At 44.6% G+C, this 18,132-nt stretch overlaps 1 protein-coding gene across 1 annotated transcript in view; it reads left to right on the forward strand.

Annotated features, from left to right (window-relative positions):
• LOC111978381 (glutamate receptor ionotropic, delta-1-like) overlaps positions 1-18,132 on the forward strand; it is a 177,162-nt gene that overhangs the window by 65,407 nt on the left and 93,623 nt on the right. Inside the window, exon 3 of the mRNA XM_024008411.1 lies at positions 6,692-6,745. Within this exon, the coding sequence (XP_023864179.1) occupies positions 6,692-6,745 (54 nt within the window). The remainder of the gene's footprint in view (positions 1-6,691; positions 6,746-18,132) is intronic.

Below are 18,132 nucleotides of genomic sequence, written 5' to 3' on the forward strand. Positions count from 1 at the left end.
TAATGTAGTAGCGTCACTGTAAATCCTTCAGGAATGAATCTCAGTGCATTACTGCATAAAGACCTCAAATTGATATTGAATAGCCCATGGGCATAGGGTAGTACCCATCCAACTCTGAACATATCCATCAATAAATGTTAGCTTTGTTGAGACCTCAAATCCCCCTACCAGTAATTCCATTTTAAAGTCATAAATATCTATATTAGATAATTATCTGTGTTGACTAACTCTAGAGACATGCCTCAGGGTGCCTCACTTCTCTGATTCTAGATCTTACTAGATCTAATTGTGAGATTCAGTTACATTAACATTATAGCATATAATAGCTATCTGATGTTGCTGCTCCTAATGTTATGCTGATTAATGCGGACCCAAAAGCGACTTAAAGAAACAGAGTCTTTATTCCAGGCAAAAACACGACAGGGCGGAACAAGGACGCAGGACAGCAAACATCAAACAAGAATCCGACAAGGACAGGAGCGGAAAACAGAGGGAGAAATAGGGACTCTAATCAGAGGGCAAAATAGGGGACAGGTGTGAAAGAGTAAATGAGGTCGTTAGGAGAAATGAGAAAACAGCTGGGAGCAGGAACGGAACGATAGAGAGAGAGAGCGGGAGAGGGAGAGAGGGAGGAGGAGAGAGAGAGAGAGAAAGAGGGAAAGAACCTAATAAGACCAGCAGAGGGAAGCACAGGGACAAGACATGAAAATAAATGACAAAACATGACAGTACCCCCCACTCACCGAGCGCCTCCTGGCGCACTCGAGGAGGAACCCTGGCGGCAACGGAGGAAATCATCAATCAACGAACGGTCCAGCACGTCCCGAGATGGAAACCCAACTCCTCTCCTCAGGACCGTAACCCTCCCAATCCACTAAGTACTGGTGACCACGTCCCGAGAACGCATATCCATGATCTTCCGTACCTTGTAAATAGGTGCGCCCTCGACAAGGACGGGGGGGGGGGAGGAAAGACGAACGGGGCGCGAAGAAAAGGCTTGACACAGGAGACATGGAAGACAGGGTGGACGCGACGAAGATGTCGCGGAAGAAGCAGTCGCCACAGCGACAGGATTGACGACCTGAGAGACACGGAACGGACCCAATGAACGCGGAGTCAACTTGCGAGAAGCTGTCGTAAGGGGGAGGTTGCGAGTGGAAAGCCACACTCTCTGACCGCGACAATACCTAGGACTCCTTATCCTACGTTTATTGGCGGCTCTCACAGTCTGCGCCCTGTAACGGAAAGTGCAGACCTGACCCTCCTCCAGGTGCGCTCACAACGTTGGACAAAAGCTGAGCGAGGGAACGCTGGACTCGGCGAGCTGGGACGAGAACAGAGGAGGCTGGTACCCAAGACTACTCTGAAACGGAGATAGCCCGGTAGCAGACGAAGGAAGCGAGTTATGAGCGTACTCAGCCCAGGGGAGCTGTTCTGCCCAAGACGCAGGTTTCGAAACGAAAGGTTGCGTAATATGCGACCAATCGACTGATTGGCCCTTTCTGCTTGACCGTTAGATTGGGGATGAAACCCGGAAGAGAGACTGACGGAAGCACCAATCAAACGACAGAACTCCCTCCAAAACTGTGACGTGAATTGCGGACCTCTGTCTGAAACGGCGTCTAACGGGAGCCATGAATTCTGAACACATTCTCAATGATGATCTGTGCCGTCTCCTTAGCGGAAGGAAGCTTAGGCGGGAATGAATGTGCCGCCTTAGAGAACCTATCGATAACCGTAAGAATCACAGTCTTCCCCGCAGACGAAGGCAGACCGGTAATAAAGTCTAAGGCGATGTGAGACCATGTCGAGAAGGAATGGGAAGCGGTCTGAGACGACCGGCAGGAGGAGAGTTACCTGACTTAGTCTGCGCGCGAGTCCGAACAAGCAGCCACGAAACGGCGCGTGTCACGCTCCTGAGTAGGCCACCAAAACCGCTGGCGAATAGAAGCAAGCGTACCCCGAACGCCGGGTGGCCAGCTAACTTGGCAGAGTGAGCCCACTGAAGAACAGCCAGACGAGTAGAGACAGGAACGAACAGAAGGTTACTAGGACAAGCGCGCGGCGACGCAGTGTGGGTGAGTGCTTGTTTACCTGTCTCTCAATTCCCCAGACAGTCAACCCGACAACACGCCCTTCAGGGAGATCCCCTCGGGGTCGGTAGAAGCCACGAAGAAGAACTAAAGAGACGAGATAAGGCATCAGGCTTGGTGTTCTTATTTCCCGGGCGATAGGAAATCACGAACTCGAACCGAGCGAAAAACAACGCCAACGAGCTTGACGTGCATTAAGTCGTTTGGCCGAACGGATGTACTCAAGGTTCTTATGGTCAGTCCAAACGACAAAAGGGACGGTCGCCCCCTCCAACCACTGTCGCCATTCGCCTATGGCTAAGCGGATGGCGAGCAGTTCGTTACCCACATCATAGTTGCGTTCCGATGGGACAGGCGATGGAAAAGTAAGCGCAAGGTGGACCTTATCGTCAGAATGGAAGCGCTGGGACAGAATGGCTCCCACGCCACCTCTGAAGCGTCAACCTCGACAATGAATTGTTTAGTGACGTCAGGAGTAACAAGGATAGGGGCGGATGTAAAACGCTTCTTGAGAGATCAAAAGCTCCTGGGCGGAACCGGACCACTTAAAGCAAGACTTGACAGAAGTCAGAGCTGTGAGAGGGGCAGCCACTTGACCGAAATTACGAATGAAACGCCGATAGAAATTAGCGAAACCGAGAAAGCGCTGCACTCGACACGTGACTTAGGAACGGGCCAATCGCTGACAGCCTGGACCTTAGCGGGATCCATCTGAATGCCTTCAGCGGAAATAACAGAACCGAGAAATGTGACAGAGGAGACATGAAAGGCGCACTTCTCAGCCTTCACGTAGAGACAATTCTCTAAAAGGCGCTGAGTACACGTCGAACGTGCTGAACATGAATCTCGAGAGACGGTGAAAAAATCAGGATATCGTCAAGGTAAACGAAAACAAAGATGTTCAGCATGTCTCTCAGTACATCATTAACTAATGCCTGAAAGACGCTGGAGCATTTGCGAGACCGAACGGCAAAACCCGGTATTCAAAATGCCCTAACGGAGTGTTAAACGCTGTCTTCCACTCGTCCCCCCCTGATGCGTAGAGATGGTAAGCGTTACGAAGGTCCAACTTAGTAAAGAACCTGGCTCCCTGCAAAATCTCGAAGGCTGACGACATAAGGGGAAGCGGATAACGATTCTTAACCGTTATGTCATTCACCTCGATAATCCACGCAGGGGCGCAGAGTACCGTCCTTCTTCTTAACAAAGAAAAACCCCGCTCCGGCGGAGAGGAAGAAGGCACCACGGTACCGGCGTCGAGAGAAACAGACAGATAATCCTCGAGAGCCTTACGTTCGGGAGCCGACGAGGTATAGTCTACCCCGAGGGGAGTGGTCCCCGGAAGGAGATCAATACAACAATCATCGACCGGTGAGGAGGAAGGGAGTTGGCTCTGGACCGACTGAAGACCGTGCGCAGATCATGATATTCCTCCGGCACTCCTGTCAAATCACCAGGTTCCTCCTGAGTAGAGGGACAGAAGAAACAGGAGGGATAGCAGACATTAAACACTTACATGACAAGAAACGTTCCAGGATAGGATAGATTACTAGTCAATTAATAGAAGGATTATGACATACTAGCCAGGGATGACCCAAAACAAAGGTGTAAAAGGTGAACGAAAATCAAAAATGAAATAGTCTCACTGTGATTACCAGATACTGTGAGGGTTAAAGGTAGTGTCTCACATCTGATACTGGAAGAGGACTACCATCTAAGGCGAACATGGGCGTGGATTTCTCTAACTGTCTGAGAGGAATGTCATGTTTCCGAGCCCATGCTTCGTCCATAAAACAACCCTCAGCCCCTGAGTCTATCAAGGCACTGCAGGAAGCAGCCGAACCGGTCAGCGTAGATGGACCGACAAGGTAGTACAGGATCTTGATGGAGAGACTTGAGTAGTAGCGCTCACCAGTAGCCCTCCGCTTACTGATGAGCTCTGGCCTTTTACTGACATGACATGACAAAATGTCCAGCAGAACCGCAATAGAGGCAAAGGCGGTTGGTGATTCTCCGTTCCCTCTCCTTAGTCGAGATGCGAATACCTCCCAGCTGCATGGGCTCAGTCTCTGAGCCGGGGGAGGAGATGGTTGAGATGCGGAGAGGGGAAACACTGTTAACGCGAGCTCTCCTCCACGAGCTCGGTGACGAAGATCTACCCGTCGTTCTATACGGATGGCGAGTGCAATCAAAGAGTCCACGCTGGAAGGAACCTCCCGGAGAGAATCTCATCCTTAACCTCAGCGTGGAGTCCTCCAGAAAACAAGCGAGCAACGCGCGGCTCGTTCCAGTCACTGGAGGCAGCAAGAGTGCGAAACTCTATAGAGTAATCCGTTATGGATCGATCACCTTGACATAGGGAAGCCAGGACCCTGGAGCCTCCTTCCAAAAACTGAACGATCAAAACCCGTATCATCTCCTCTTTAAAGTTCAGATAATCGATAGAAAACTCAGCCCTTGCCTCCCAGATGGCTGTGCCCCACTCCCGAGCCCGACCAGTAAGGAGTGATATGACGTAAGCGATCCGAGCTCTCTCTCTTGAGTACGTGTTGGGCTGGAGAGAGAACACAATATCACACTGGGTGAGAAAGGAGCGACACTCAGTGGTGCGCAGAGTAACAAGGTGGGTTATTAACCCTAGGTTCCGGAGACTTGGAGACCAGGAGGTATCTGGTGGCCCGAGACGAAGACTCTGAAACTGTCCAGAGAGATCGGAGACCTGAGCGGCCAGGGTTTCAACGGCATGACGAGCAGCAAACAATTCCTGCTCGTGTCTGCCGAGCATTGCTCCCTGGAACTCGACGGCAGTGTTGAGAGAATCCATAGTCGCTGGGTCCATCTTGGTCGGATTCTTCTGTTTGCTGATTAATGCGACCCAAAAGCGACTTAAAGAAACAGAGTCTTTATTCCAGGCAAAAACACGACAGGGCGGAACAAGGACGCAGGACAGCAAACATCAAAACAGAATCCGACAAGGACAGGAAGGGGAAAAAAGAGGGAGAAATAGGGACTCTAATCAGAGGGCAAAATAGGGGACAGGTGTGAAAGAGTAAATGAGGTCGTTAGGAGAATGAGAAACAGCTGGGAGCAGGAACGGAACGATAGAGAGAGAGAGCGGGAGAGGGAGAGAGGGAGGAGGAGAGAGAGAGAGAGAAAGAGGGAAAGAACCTAATAAGACCAGCAGAGGGAAGCACAGGGACAAGACATGAAAATAAATGACAAAACATGACACCTAAGTCTGATTTCTAGCCTAAAATCATATTTCTCTCCAAAGCTTCATTTTGCATCAGCTCTTCAAGTGAACAATAAAAACACAACTGAATTTCTGGCAAGAGGTGTTGATGAAACGTGTTCTGTAGGTCACGAGTTGATGTCATTGCCATAATGTGATAATACTTGTAACTTAATCAAACTTACAGCATAGAAAAATCACATAATGATGTTTGATTCATAGTTGAAGTACTATAGACAAACAGCAGTCACTCCCACACAGACAACTTGTCTAAAAATGGTTCCTGAACCTCATCATCCATTTGACTTGATGACGTCAAATTCCTGGAACAACTAAGGTTGATGCTTATCTAACAACCAACACGCCCGGAAACATCAGTGCTTTCACCTGCTAATAAGCTACCTGATACCTACAGTGCAATGGAGCTCCCCTGCTCTTTCTCCTTGGCTACACACCCTATTTTCATTGCAGTACCCACTACTATAGACCCTGTTGCCTACATCTTGGTGGGAGATGATTTGTCTCCAGCTCTCAGCCCCAGGATATGATCTAGTGACACAGTGCTCATTGTTTTTACATTGCTGAATAAATCTGTAGTGGGAAACTAAGTTCAGCAGCTGTTTCCTATATTTCTGTGTTTCTAACGATAGCGATGGGCTATCTGTTTGAATGCAAGTGTGGTTGGATGGCATATGGCCCCTATAATTTCAGAGTGAGTAAGAAACGGAGCATTCAACCGTGGAGGTAAATCTTACTCTTGTGTTCAGGGGCCTCTGCAATATTCAATGAGACGAAGCTGGAAATGCGCGGCATTAAAATCAAATCATGACTCTTCCAAGGTTAGAAGATGGATCTGCAGCTTTCAGGCTGTGCTGAGTGTTATTATTGATGCGCACACTGTTAGGTAAAATGGTGAAGGCTTTTAAGTTATACTGTATGTAAGGATGATATGGGGCTATCAATCTAAATTTCAGTATGGCAAAAGGGATCATTTGGAAGGTAATGACAACAATTTACAGATGAGGACAAGCATATATAGCGTAACCATGACAGATGTCATGCGTGAATAGTCATGTGATATGTGAAAGAGCTATACTGTGCCTTTCTTAGCCATTAAGATGGAGCACTTACTTATGAGTAACCATGATGAACAACATAGCAATTCAGATTTTTCAGGGGGTGCTGCAGCACCCTCAGCACCCCTACTTCCCACGGCTATGGTGAACCATTCAAGCCTGTGTACTTGAGTTTGGACTCCCTACTCTTATGTTGTTATAGGATTATTTTGGGAAATGCATTAAATCTCTATTTTCTTTATACTAATTTCCTTCTCCTCTCCTTCCCCCCTCTTTCTATCTCTATGCAGGCTGTGGAAACCAACCTGGCATCCAAGGACAGCCATTGGGTTTATGCCAATGAGGTGAGATCAATACTGCATTATTATATTTATACATCACATTTCTTCAGTTTGCTTCATTGCAGTTGCATTTGCTGCGGATAGACATGGATTAAAACCAATAACACTTTCACTCTGACTTCTTCCATATTTAGACTCATAAACAGTATAAATGCTCTCACACCATGCCACTTTGTTTCTATCTGAGGGGTTTTATACATTATTGACCAAATAATTATTAGTTATTGCATTCACAGCACTTCGGAAGCCAAAGCTGTTTTTTTTTACCTGTTTCTTTGTTGATCTGACATTGCGTAAATGGTCTTCCAAATGGGCTTTAACATCAATATATGCCAAGCACTTTGTGAATACCAAACACTGTGCTCTGTGCCATGCCCGAGACCAGCTGGGCACTTTTGCATTGATTCAGGCTGATTTGCTGAGAAGGACCATAAGTCCTCTGATGTGCCAATGCTAATGGGAAAAAAGCATGTTTCTAACGTACCTTGATGTCTTTTTATTAGAGTTTATGTGCTTCCAGAGTACACTTTTAAGTTGACCTAACCACCAACCACAGTGAACTCACACACACACACACACACAAACGCACAAATGTACACTCACACAGACACATGGGTCTTTCTAATAAACTAGGGTACCAGTGAGCATTTATTTTTTTCTGTTTGGAGCTATTACAAAGTCATTAATAATAATTTGCCTTTTTTATTGTGAGTACATTAAGATACAGTATAAAGAGGGAACATAGATACATTCAATGTAATTCATGAGTTGAATCAAAACCTACAGCATGTTTAAACCCATTCTCATGCTTGGAGTCTTCACAAATTTGAGATAAAACACTACCTTGCTTTCCTTGCATTTATGATACAGTTTGTTGTTATATCATATACTAAGCATTTAACAAATACAGTTGAAGTCAGAAGTTTACATAGACTTAGGTTGTAGTCATTAAAACTTGTTTTTCAACAACTCCACAAATTTCTTGTTAACAAACTAGTTTTGGCAAGTCGGTTTGGACATCTTTGTGCAAAACACAAGTAATTTTTCCAACAATTGTTTACAGACAGATTATTTCACTTATAATTCACTGTATCACAATTCCAGTGTGTCAGAAGTTTACATACACTAAGTTGACTGTGCCTTTAAACAGCTTGTAAAATTCCATAAAATGATGTCATGGCTTTAGAAGCTTCTGATAGGCTAATTGACATCATTTGAGACAATTGGAGGTGTACCTGTGGATGTATTTCAAGGCCTACCTTCAAACTCAGTGCCTCTTTGCTTGACATCATGGGAAAATCAAAAGAAATCAGCCAAGACCTCAGAAAAATAATTGTAGACCTCCACAAGTCTGGTTCATCCCTGGGAGCAATTTCCAAACGCCTGAAGGTACCACGTTCATCTGACAAACAATAGTACGCAAGTATAAACACCATGGGACCACGCAGCCGTCATACCGCTCAGGAAGGAGACGCGTTCTGTCTCCTAGAGATGAACGTACTTTGTAGCGAAAAGTGCAAATCAATCCCAGAACAACAGCAAAGGACCCTGTGAAGATGCTGGAGTTAAGAGGTACAAAAGTATCTATATCCACAGTAAAATAAGTTTATTTCGACATAACTTGAAAGGTCGCTCAGCAAGTAAGAAGCCACTGCTCCAAAACCACCATAAAAAATAAATAATAAAGTCAAGGTATTGGAGTGGCCATCACAAAGCCCTGACTTCAATCCTATAGAAAATTTGTGGACATAACTGAAAAAGCGTGTACGAGCAAAGAGACCTAAAACCTGACTCAGTTACCCCAGCTCTGTCAAAAGGAATGGGCCAAAATTCACCCAACTTATTGTGGGAAGCTTATGGAAGGCTACCCAAAACGTTTGACCCAAGTTAAACAATGTAAAGGCAATGCTACCAAGTACTAATTGAGTAAACTTCTGACCCACTGGGAATGTGATGAAAGAAATTAAAGCTGAAAGAAATTATTCTCTCTACTATTATTCTGACATTTCACATTCTTAAAATAAAGTGGTGATCATAACTGACCTAAAACAGGGATTTTTTACTAGGATTAAATGTCAAGAATTGTCAAAAACTGAGTTTAAATGTATTTGGCTAAGGTGTATGTAAACTTCCGGCTTCAACTGTAAATTACACATTGACCTTGGTCCTGTGAAATTCCTGGATATTGCTGTCGGACTCTTTTCTTGTAACATCCGGCGCCGACAGAGATGGCCGCCTCGCTTGGCGTTCCTAGGAAACTATGCAGTATTTAGTTTTTTTATGTGTTATTTCTTACATTGTTACCCCAGGAAATCTTACGTTTTATTACATACAGTCGGGAGGAACTATTGGATTAAAAGAGCAACGTCAACTCACCAACATTACCAGGAATACGACTTTCCCGAAGCGGATCCTCTGTTTGGCCCACCATCCAGGACAATGGATCGGATCCCAGCCGGTGACCCAAAACAACGGCGCCGCAGAAAGGGCAGACGGAGCGGTCTTCTGGTCAGGCTCCGTAGACTGACACATCGCGCACCGCTCCCGAGCATATTACTCGCCAATGTCAGGTCTCTTGACAACAAGGTAGACGAAAGGGTTGCCTTCCAGAGAGACATCAGAGACTGTAACGTTCTTTGTTTCACGGAAACATGGCTCACTCGAGACACTCTATCGGAGTCGGTACAGCCACCTGGTTTCTTCACGCATCGCGCTGACAGAAACAAGCATCTCTCTGGTAAGAAGGGCGGGGGGTTATGCCTGATGATTAACGAGACGTGGTGTGATCATAACAACATACAGGAACTCAAGTCCTTTCGTTCACCGGACTTCCTCACAATCAAATGCCGACCACATTATCTACCAAGAGAATTCTCTTCGATCATAATCACAGTCGTGTATATTCCCCCCCAAGCAGACACATCGAAGGCACTGATGAACGAACTTCATTTGACTCTATGTAAACTGGAAACCACATATCCTGAGGCTAATTTTATTGTATCTGGGGATTTTAACAAGGCTAATCTGAAAACAAGGCTCCCTAAATTTTATCAGCATATCGATTGTGCGACCAGGGCTGGCAAAACCCTGGATCATTGTTATTCTAACTTCCGCGATGCATATAAGGCCCCCCCCGCCCTCCTTTCGGAAAAGCTGACCACGAATCCATTTTGTTGCTCCCAGCCTATAGACAGAAACTAAAACAGGAAGCACTCATGCTCAGGTCTATTCAACGCTGGTCCAACCAATCGGATTCCACGCTTCAAGATTGCTTCGATCACGTGGACTGGGATATGTTCCGCATAGCGTCGAACAACAACATTGATGAATACGCTGATTCGGTGAGCGAGTTTATTAGCAAGTGCATCGGTAATGTTGTAACCACAGTGTCTATTAAAACATTCCCCAACCAGAAACCGTGGATTGATGGCAGCATTCGCGCAAAACTTAAAGCGCGAACCACTGTTTTTAATCAGGGCAAGGTGACCGGAAACATGACCGAATACAAACGTTGTAGCTATTCCCTCTGCAAGGCAATCAAACAAGCTAAGCATCAGTATAGAGACAAAGTAGAGTCGCAATTCAATGGCTCAGACACGGGAGGTATGTGGCAGGGTCTACAGTCAATCACGGACTACAAAAGAAAAACCAGCCCCATCGCGGACCACGATGTCTTGCTCCCAGACAAACTAAACAACTTCTTTGCTCGCTTAGAGGACAATACAGTGCCACTGACACGGCCCGCTACGAAAACCTGCGGGCTCTCCTTCGCTGCAGCCAACGTGAGTAAAACATTTAAACGTGTTAACCCTTGCAAAGGCTGCAGGCCCAGACGGCATCCCAAGCCGCTTTCTCAGAGCATGTGCAGACCAGCTGGCTGGTGTGTTTACGGACATATTTAATCAATCCTTATCACAGTCTGCTGTTCCCACATGCTTCAAGAGGGCCACCATTGTTCCTGTTCCCAAGAAAGCTAAGGTAACTGAGCTAAATGACTATCACCCCGTAGCACTCACTTACGACATCATGAAGCGCTTTGAGAGACTAGTCAAGGACCATATCACCTCCACCCTACCTGACACCCTAGACCCACTCCAATTTGCTTACCGCCCCAATAGGTTCACAGACGACGCAATCGCAATCACACTGCACACTGCCCTATCCCATCTGGACAAGAGGAATACCTATGTAAGAATGCTGTTCATTGACTACAGCTCAGCATTTAACACCATAGTACCCTCCACACTTGTCATTAAGCTCGAAAACCTGGGTCTCGACCCCGCCCTGTGCAACTGGGTCCTGGACTTCCTGACGGGCCGCCCCCAGGTGGTGAGGGTAGGTAACAACATCTCCACCCCGCTGATCCTCAACACTGGGGCCCCACAAGGGTGCGTTCTCAGCCCTCTCCTGTACTCCCTGTTCACCCATGACTGCGTGGCCATGCACGCCTCCAACTCAATCATCAAGTTTGCAGACGACACTACAGTAGTAGGCTTGATTACCAACAACGACGAGACGGCCTACAGGGAGGAGGTGAGGGCCCTCGGAGTGTGGTATCAGGAAAATAACCTCACACTCAATGTCAACAAAACAAAGGAGATGATCGTGGACTTCAGGAAACAGCAGAAGGAGCACAGCGTGGTGATGGCGCAGCAGCGCTTCTTCAACCTCAGGAGGCTGAAGAAATCCGGCTTGTCACCAAAAACACTCACAAACTTTTACAGATGCACAATCGAGAGCATCCTGTCGGGCTGTATCACCGCCTGGTACGGCAACTGCTCCGCCCACAACCGTAAGGCTCTCCAGACGGTAGTGAGGTCTGCACAACACATCACCGGGGGAAAACTACCTGCCATCCAGGACACCTACACCACCCGATGTCACAGGAAGGCCAAAAAGATCATCAAGGACAACAACCACCCGAGCCACTGCCTGTTCACCCCGCTATCATCCAGAAGGTGAGGTCAGTACAGGTGCATCAAAGCGGGGACCGAGAGACTGAACAACAGCTTCTATCTCAAGGCCATCAGACTGTTAATTTAACAGCCATCACTAACGTTGAGTGGCTGCTGCCAATGTACTGACTCAACTCTAGCCACTTTATTAATGGAAGAATTTATGTAATTAATGTATCACTAGCCACTTTAAACAATGCCACTTTATATAATGTTTACATACCCTACATTACTCATCTCATATGTATATACTGTACTCTATACCATCTACTGCATCTTGCCTATGCCGTTCGGCCATCACTCATTCATATATTTTTGTGTTCATATTTTTATTCATTTCTTAACACTTGTGTGTTTAAGGTAGTTGTGAACTTGTTCGGTTAGATTACCTGTTAGATATTACTGCATGGTCGGAATTAGAAGCACAAGCATTTCGCTACACTCGCATTAACATCTGCTTACCATGTGGATATGACAAATAAAATTGGATTTGATTCGATTTTTTTGTATGGAGATCTCAGAAGTGTGCTGTAAACTCGTAACATTTCATATCTCCCTATGTTACGGTGTGAAAACAGTTTTCATGTGCACACATAACCAAAATAATGTATGTAATTGCAAAATCCAATGCTTTCAACAGAAAGATTAATTGTAATATCATTAATAAAACAAAAATCGATACTGTCATTAACAGGGTTCTTCAATAATTACGCATAATAGTTGTTTGATGCGCGTTTGATAGCTGTTTAGTTACAGTATGTGGGGATATTATCACACAACATAAGCTGATTCAGGAAAGGATTTTATGAATGACAGTCGAGTGATAAAGACCTTGTGTGATACTGCAAACAATTTAACAGCCAAAGTGCAGGAATTAATCTCCAGTACTGATCTCCAGGACTGACAGAACATTTTGGTCTCTATGTTGTTAGCGCGGTTAATATAATTAGCCTACTTTGTGGACAACATTAAATCAAGATTCCTAAGGTAAAATTACGGTTCGTGTACGTTTTGATTGTTTGTTTTCCAAGTTTTTGCATATAAAGCCAAAAATCAACTTAATATTTCAATGTTCAAATGTGAGTGTGGTTAAATGTGGAATGCCTGGTCAAGTGCACAGCCAACACTTCCTGTCCTTTCAAAGTTGGTCGTCACCCTTCTAACTCCATTCTATTAATCTATTATCTATTCATTCATTGATTCATTTCTGCCCATACCGTGCCATAGTGGCAAGATAAGGTAAGATTTCTGCGTACTATTTAGTGTGTATTGACTTAATCAACTGCTATTACTCTAAATGCTTAGCTGATTAATATATCCTAAACCATTGGTAATCTTATTAAATTATGCTATACAGCCAAAACAACAGTATCTATTTTGCTGTGGCTGTGTCCAGCTTACATCTGTGCAAATATATGTGTGTGTAGCAATGGAATTAAACATCCAACCAGTGCCTCGATTGTCATGCTGTAGGTCCACCACACACCTGAAGGGTTGTGGGGTCCTGTCTAGAAACAACCCCTAGACACTTGTGGAGGTCTGAGAGAATTGGACAGGCGTAAGCAATACCGGCAAAATTCCATCAAGCCTATCAGAGGTTAAGGTGGAGCGCTCACCATGTCACCACCCATCAATCCCTCTCAGATTTCCAGAAGTGTCTAGACTCTGGGCAGTAGGGGCTAGGGGTTGTTTCTGGACAGGCCATGGATATTATGGTAGCTCAGTCAGTCAGTCAGTCTGGCACTGTCAAAAAAATGGGAATATCTGTCAAATATTTGCTTCCTCTGCCCTTGGAGAATCTGAATTGCATTTCCTTGATTCGTTGCATCCTCTCTCCTTGTCTCCTTCTCAAAATCCATTGGAAGGTCAGAGGTCCCTCCCCTCTCATGTTCTTATCCAATGGGTTTTGAGGAAGTGAGGAGCGAGGACGTGAGGAATGAAGGAAATGCAATTGAGATTCTCCCCTTGTTTCCTCCATTCCTCACCTCCCTCTCAAAGCACATTGGGGGAGAGGAGGGAAGGTTCCCCTCCTCATGCTCCAATGCACTTTCAAGGCAAGGAGTGGAGTGAACAAGGACAGAGGAAGCAAGAATGTGAAGTCTAGTTTGTTGATAGAACCCATTGTATTATATTATTGTATTAAATTACTATATCAACTATAATAAAATAGAAATAGTGTTTATCTTTTTCATTCTTTTGGAATGTTTAGCATGGCTATAAATGATAGAGAAGTTGACTAAAGCACAAGCAGACCTGGCTACTTGGCATGACAAAGAAACATGCAGTGTCCATGTTTCATGTGACGTTTTGAATGACATGTAGATGTTTTGTTGTTGCTAGGAGCTATGGTCTTGTGTGTATCTAGACTCTTATTCCTGTAACTGCAAGTGAAGCTGCAAGAAAATCATATTTAAGGGTGATTTTGCAAACTTTGCAAACAATTTGGAATTTCCAACAGATTCATGTTTCTTATAAAAACAAGAAGTGATGGTCAGTCTTATCTCAACTCTTAGCCAAGAGAAACTGCCATGCATGGTAATATTAGCCCTCTCACTACAATGAAGAGCAAGACGTGCTGCTCTGTTCTGGGCCAGCTGCTTCTTAACTATGTCTTTCTTTGCAGCACTTGACAATATGACTGGACAATAGTCAAGATAAGATAAAACTAGAGCCTGCAGGACTTGCTTTGTGGAATGTGGTGTCAAAAAAGCGGAGCATCTCTTTACTACGTACAGACCTCTCCCCATCTTTACAACCATTGAATCTATATGTTTTGGCCATGACATTGCGTGCAGACACACAAACAAACACACACACAGAAAGGACCATATGAATATTGACGTAGTATACTACTTGTATTCAATATGATCTTGTATTCATATTGTGAATGTTATTTATTAATGTACCTCATAGCATCTTCCTGTTTAGGCTACACACAACTCTTAGAGGAAGTGGTAAAATATTAAAAATGTATGTTATTTATTTTGCAGCACACCAACACATTCCTTTCTGTTTCAGCCAATTTTGAAAGAGTGTCACCACCAAGTCATTAGCTTAAATAGCATCAGACTGTGCAATGTACTTTACGAGCTAATGCCATGTAAATTTCTTCTTCACTTCCTGAATGGTTGACACGGTGTGGCATATTGTAGAGTTATCACTCCTTATACACTATATAAATTAATAAGACGGGCTGTACCAGAGATCTTTGAAATGTCATCCCCTCTTTCTTTCTCTTCTCTCCTCGAGGTTGTCTGTGAAAGTAAAGTGCACATGATGCTGCTGTGATCACCTTAAGGAGGGAACGACAAAGGAAAACTATTTTTCAATCAGCCTTGTTTGATGCTGGCAATGTATTTTATTATACAACTTGGAATACCCAACATGTTAGACTTGGAAGAGAAAAAAGGAGAGGGTGCAATGTTGAACTCATTTGACTTAAAACCTGTCAAAATACAGTAATTGGCTTTTTACACAAAAATTAGATAAGATTTGATTGACCTTCTAATTAGGAGAGTGGGAGATGAAATTATCTACTCAAAAATAATAACAGATAACAGCAATACACTATATAATTAAGCGATAAGGCCTGAGGGGGTGTGGTATATTTAAGCAATAAGCACCAAGGTGGTGTGGTACATAAGACCAAGGGCTGGTCTTAAGCACGACGCTATGCGGAGTGCCTGGATACAGACCTTAGCCGTGGTATATTGGCCATATAGCACAACCACCCGAGGTGCCTTATTGCTATAATAAACTGGTTACAAAAGGAAATTAGAGCAGTAAAAATAAAAATTTTGTCATACACGTGGTATATGGTCTGATATACCACAGCTGTCAGCCAATCAGCATTCAGGGATGGAACCACTCAATTTATAATGGCTGGGTGGTTTGAGCCCTGAATGCTGATTGGCTGACAACCATTGTATATCAGACCGTATACCACAGGTTGTTACCAGTTTAGAATAGCAATAAGGCACCTCGGGGGTTTGTGGTATATGGTCAATATACCACAGCTACAGTGCCTTGCAAAAGTATTCATCGCCCTTGGCGTTTTTCCTATTTTGTTGCATTACAACCTGTAATTTATATGGATTTTTATTTGGATTTCATATACTGGACATACACAAAATAGTCCAAATTGGTGAAGTGAAATGAAGAAAAAAAACTAGTTTTTTTAATTTTTATCGTGCGTGCATATGTATTCACCCCCTTTGCTATGAAGCCCCTAAATAAGATCTGGTGCAATCAATTACCTTCAGAAGTCACATAATTAGTTAAATTAAGTCCACCTGTATGCAATCTAAGTGTCACATGATCTGTCACATGATCTCAGTATATATATACACCTGTTCTGAAAGGCCCCAGAGTCTGCAACAACACTAAGCAAGGGGCACCACCAAGCAAGCGGCACCATGAAGACCAAGGAGCTCTCCAAACAGGTCAGGGACAAAGTTGTGGAGAACTACAGATCAGGGTTGGGTTATAAAAAAATATCTGAAACTTTGAACATCCCACGGAGCACGGTTAAATCCATTATTAAAAAAATGAAAGAATATGGCATCACAAAAAACGTGCCAAACCTACCAAAACTCACGGACTAGGCAAGGAGGGCATTAATCAGAGAGGCAACAAAGAGACCAAAGATAACCTTGAAGGAGCAGCATAGATCCACAGCGGAGATTGGAGTATATGTCCATAGGACCACTTTAAGCCGTACACTCCACAGAGCTGGGCATTGCAGAAGAGTGTCCAGAAAAAAGCCATTGTTTAAAGAAAAAAATATGCAAACACGTTTGGTGTTCGCCAAAAGGCATGTGGGAGAATCCCCAAACATATGGAAAAAGGTACTCTGGTCAGATGAGACTAAAATTGAGATTTTTTGGAAAAAGCTATGTCTGATGCAAACCCAGCACCTCTCATCACCCCGAGAACACTATCCCTACGGTGTAGCATGGTGGTGGCAGCATCTATTTTAGTTCCAGGTTGTAAGGCAACAAAATAGGAAAAATTCCACGGGGGGTGAATAGTTTCGTAAGCCACTGTAAAAGGGCTGTGTCGTGCCTAAGAACAAATAAAATGTGAACTTTATTTGTCACGTGCTGAATACAACAAGTGTAGACCTTACCGTGAAATGCTTACTTACAAGCCCTTAACCAACACTGCAGTTCAAGAGGAGTTAAGAAAATATTTTCCAAATAAACTAAAGTAAAAAATAAGTAACACAAGTAACACAAGTAAATAACAATAACGAGGCTATATACTGGGGATAGCGGTACTGAGTCAGTGTGTGGGGGTACAGGTTAGTTGAGGTAATATGTGCATATAGGTAGGGTGAAGTGACTATGCATAGATAATAAACAACTAGGAGCAGCACTGTACAAAAAGAATGGKGGGGGGGGGGGGGGGGGGTCAATGTAAATAGAGTGGGTCTAGTGTGTGAGCCATGACTAGCCTTTCAAAGCACTTCATGGCTACCGATGTCAGTGCTACGGGGCGTTAATCATTTAGCCAGATTACCTTCACTTCCTTGGGCACAGGGACTATGGTGGTCTGCTTGAAACAAAGGTATTATAGACTCGGTCAGGGAGAGGTTGAAAATGTCAGTGATGACACATGCCAAGTGGTACGCGCATGCTTTGAGGACATGTCCTGGTAATCCGTCTGACCCCGCGGCTTTGTGAGTGTTGACCTGTGTAAGGTCTTGCTCATAACGGCTACCGAGAGCGTTATCACACAGTCATCCAGAACAGCTAGTGCTCTTGTGCATGCTTCAGTGTTGCTTGCCTCGAAGCAAACATAAAAGGCATTTAGCTCGTCTGATAGGCTCGCATCACTGGGCAGCTCGCGTCTAGGTTTCCCTTTGTAATCCATAATAGTTTTCAAGCCCAGCCACATCCAACGAGAGTCAGTGCCAGTGTAGTAGGATTCAATCTTAATCCTGTATTGACGCTTTGCTTGTTTGATGGTTCGTCTGAGGGCATAGCAGAATTTATTATATGCGTCCTGATTAGTGTCCCGCTCTTTGAAAACGGCAGCTCTAGCCTTTAGCTCGATGCGGATGTTGCATGTAATCCATGGCTTCTGGTTGGGATATGTACGTATGGTCACTGTGGGGACAACGTCGTCGATGCACTTATTAATGAAGCCGGTGACTGACATGGTATACTCCTCAATGCCATTGGATGAATCTCGGAACATATTCCAGTCTGTGCTAGCAAAACAGTCCTGTAGCGTAGCATCCGCGTCATCTGACCACTTCCATATTGAGCGAGTCACTGGTATTTCCTGCTTTAGTTTTTGCTTGCAAGCAGGAATCAGGAGGATAGAATTATGGTCAAATTTGCCAAATGGAGGGCGGGGGAGTGCTTTGTATGCATCTCTGTGTGTGGAGTAACGGTGGTCTAGAATTGTCTTTCCTCTGGTTGCACATGT

The sequence above is a fragment of the Salvelinus sp. IW2-2015 genome, linkage group LG18, assembly GCF_002910315.2.
Source record: "Salvelinus sp. IW2-2015 linkage group LG18, ASM291031v2, whole genome shotgun sequence".
Taxonomy (NCBI): domain Eukaryota; kingdom Metazoa; phylum Chordata; class Actinopteri; order Salmoniformes; family Salmonidae; genus Salvelinus; species Salvelinus sp. IW2-2015.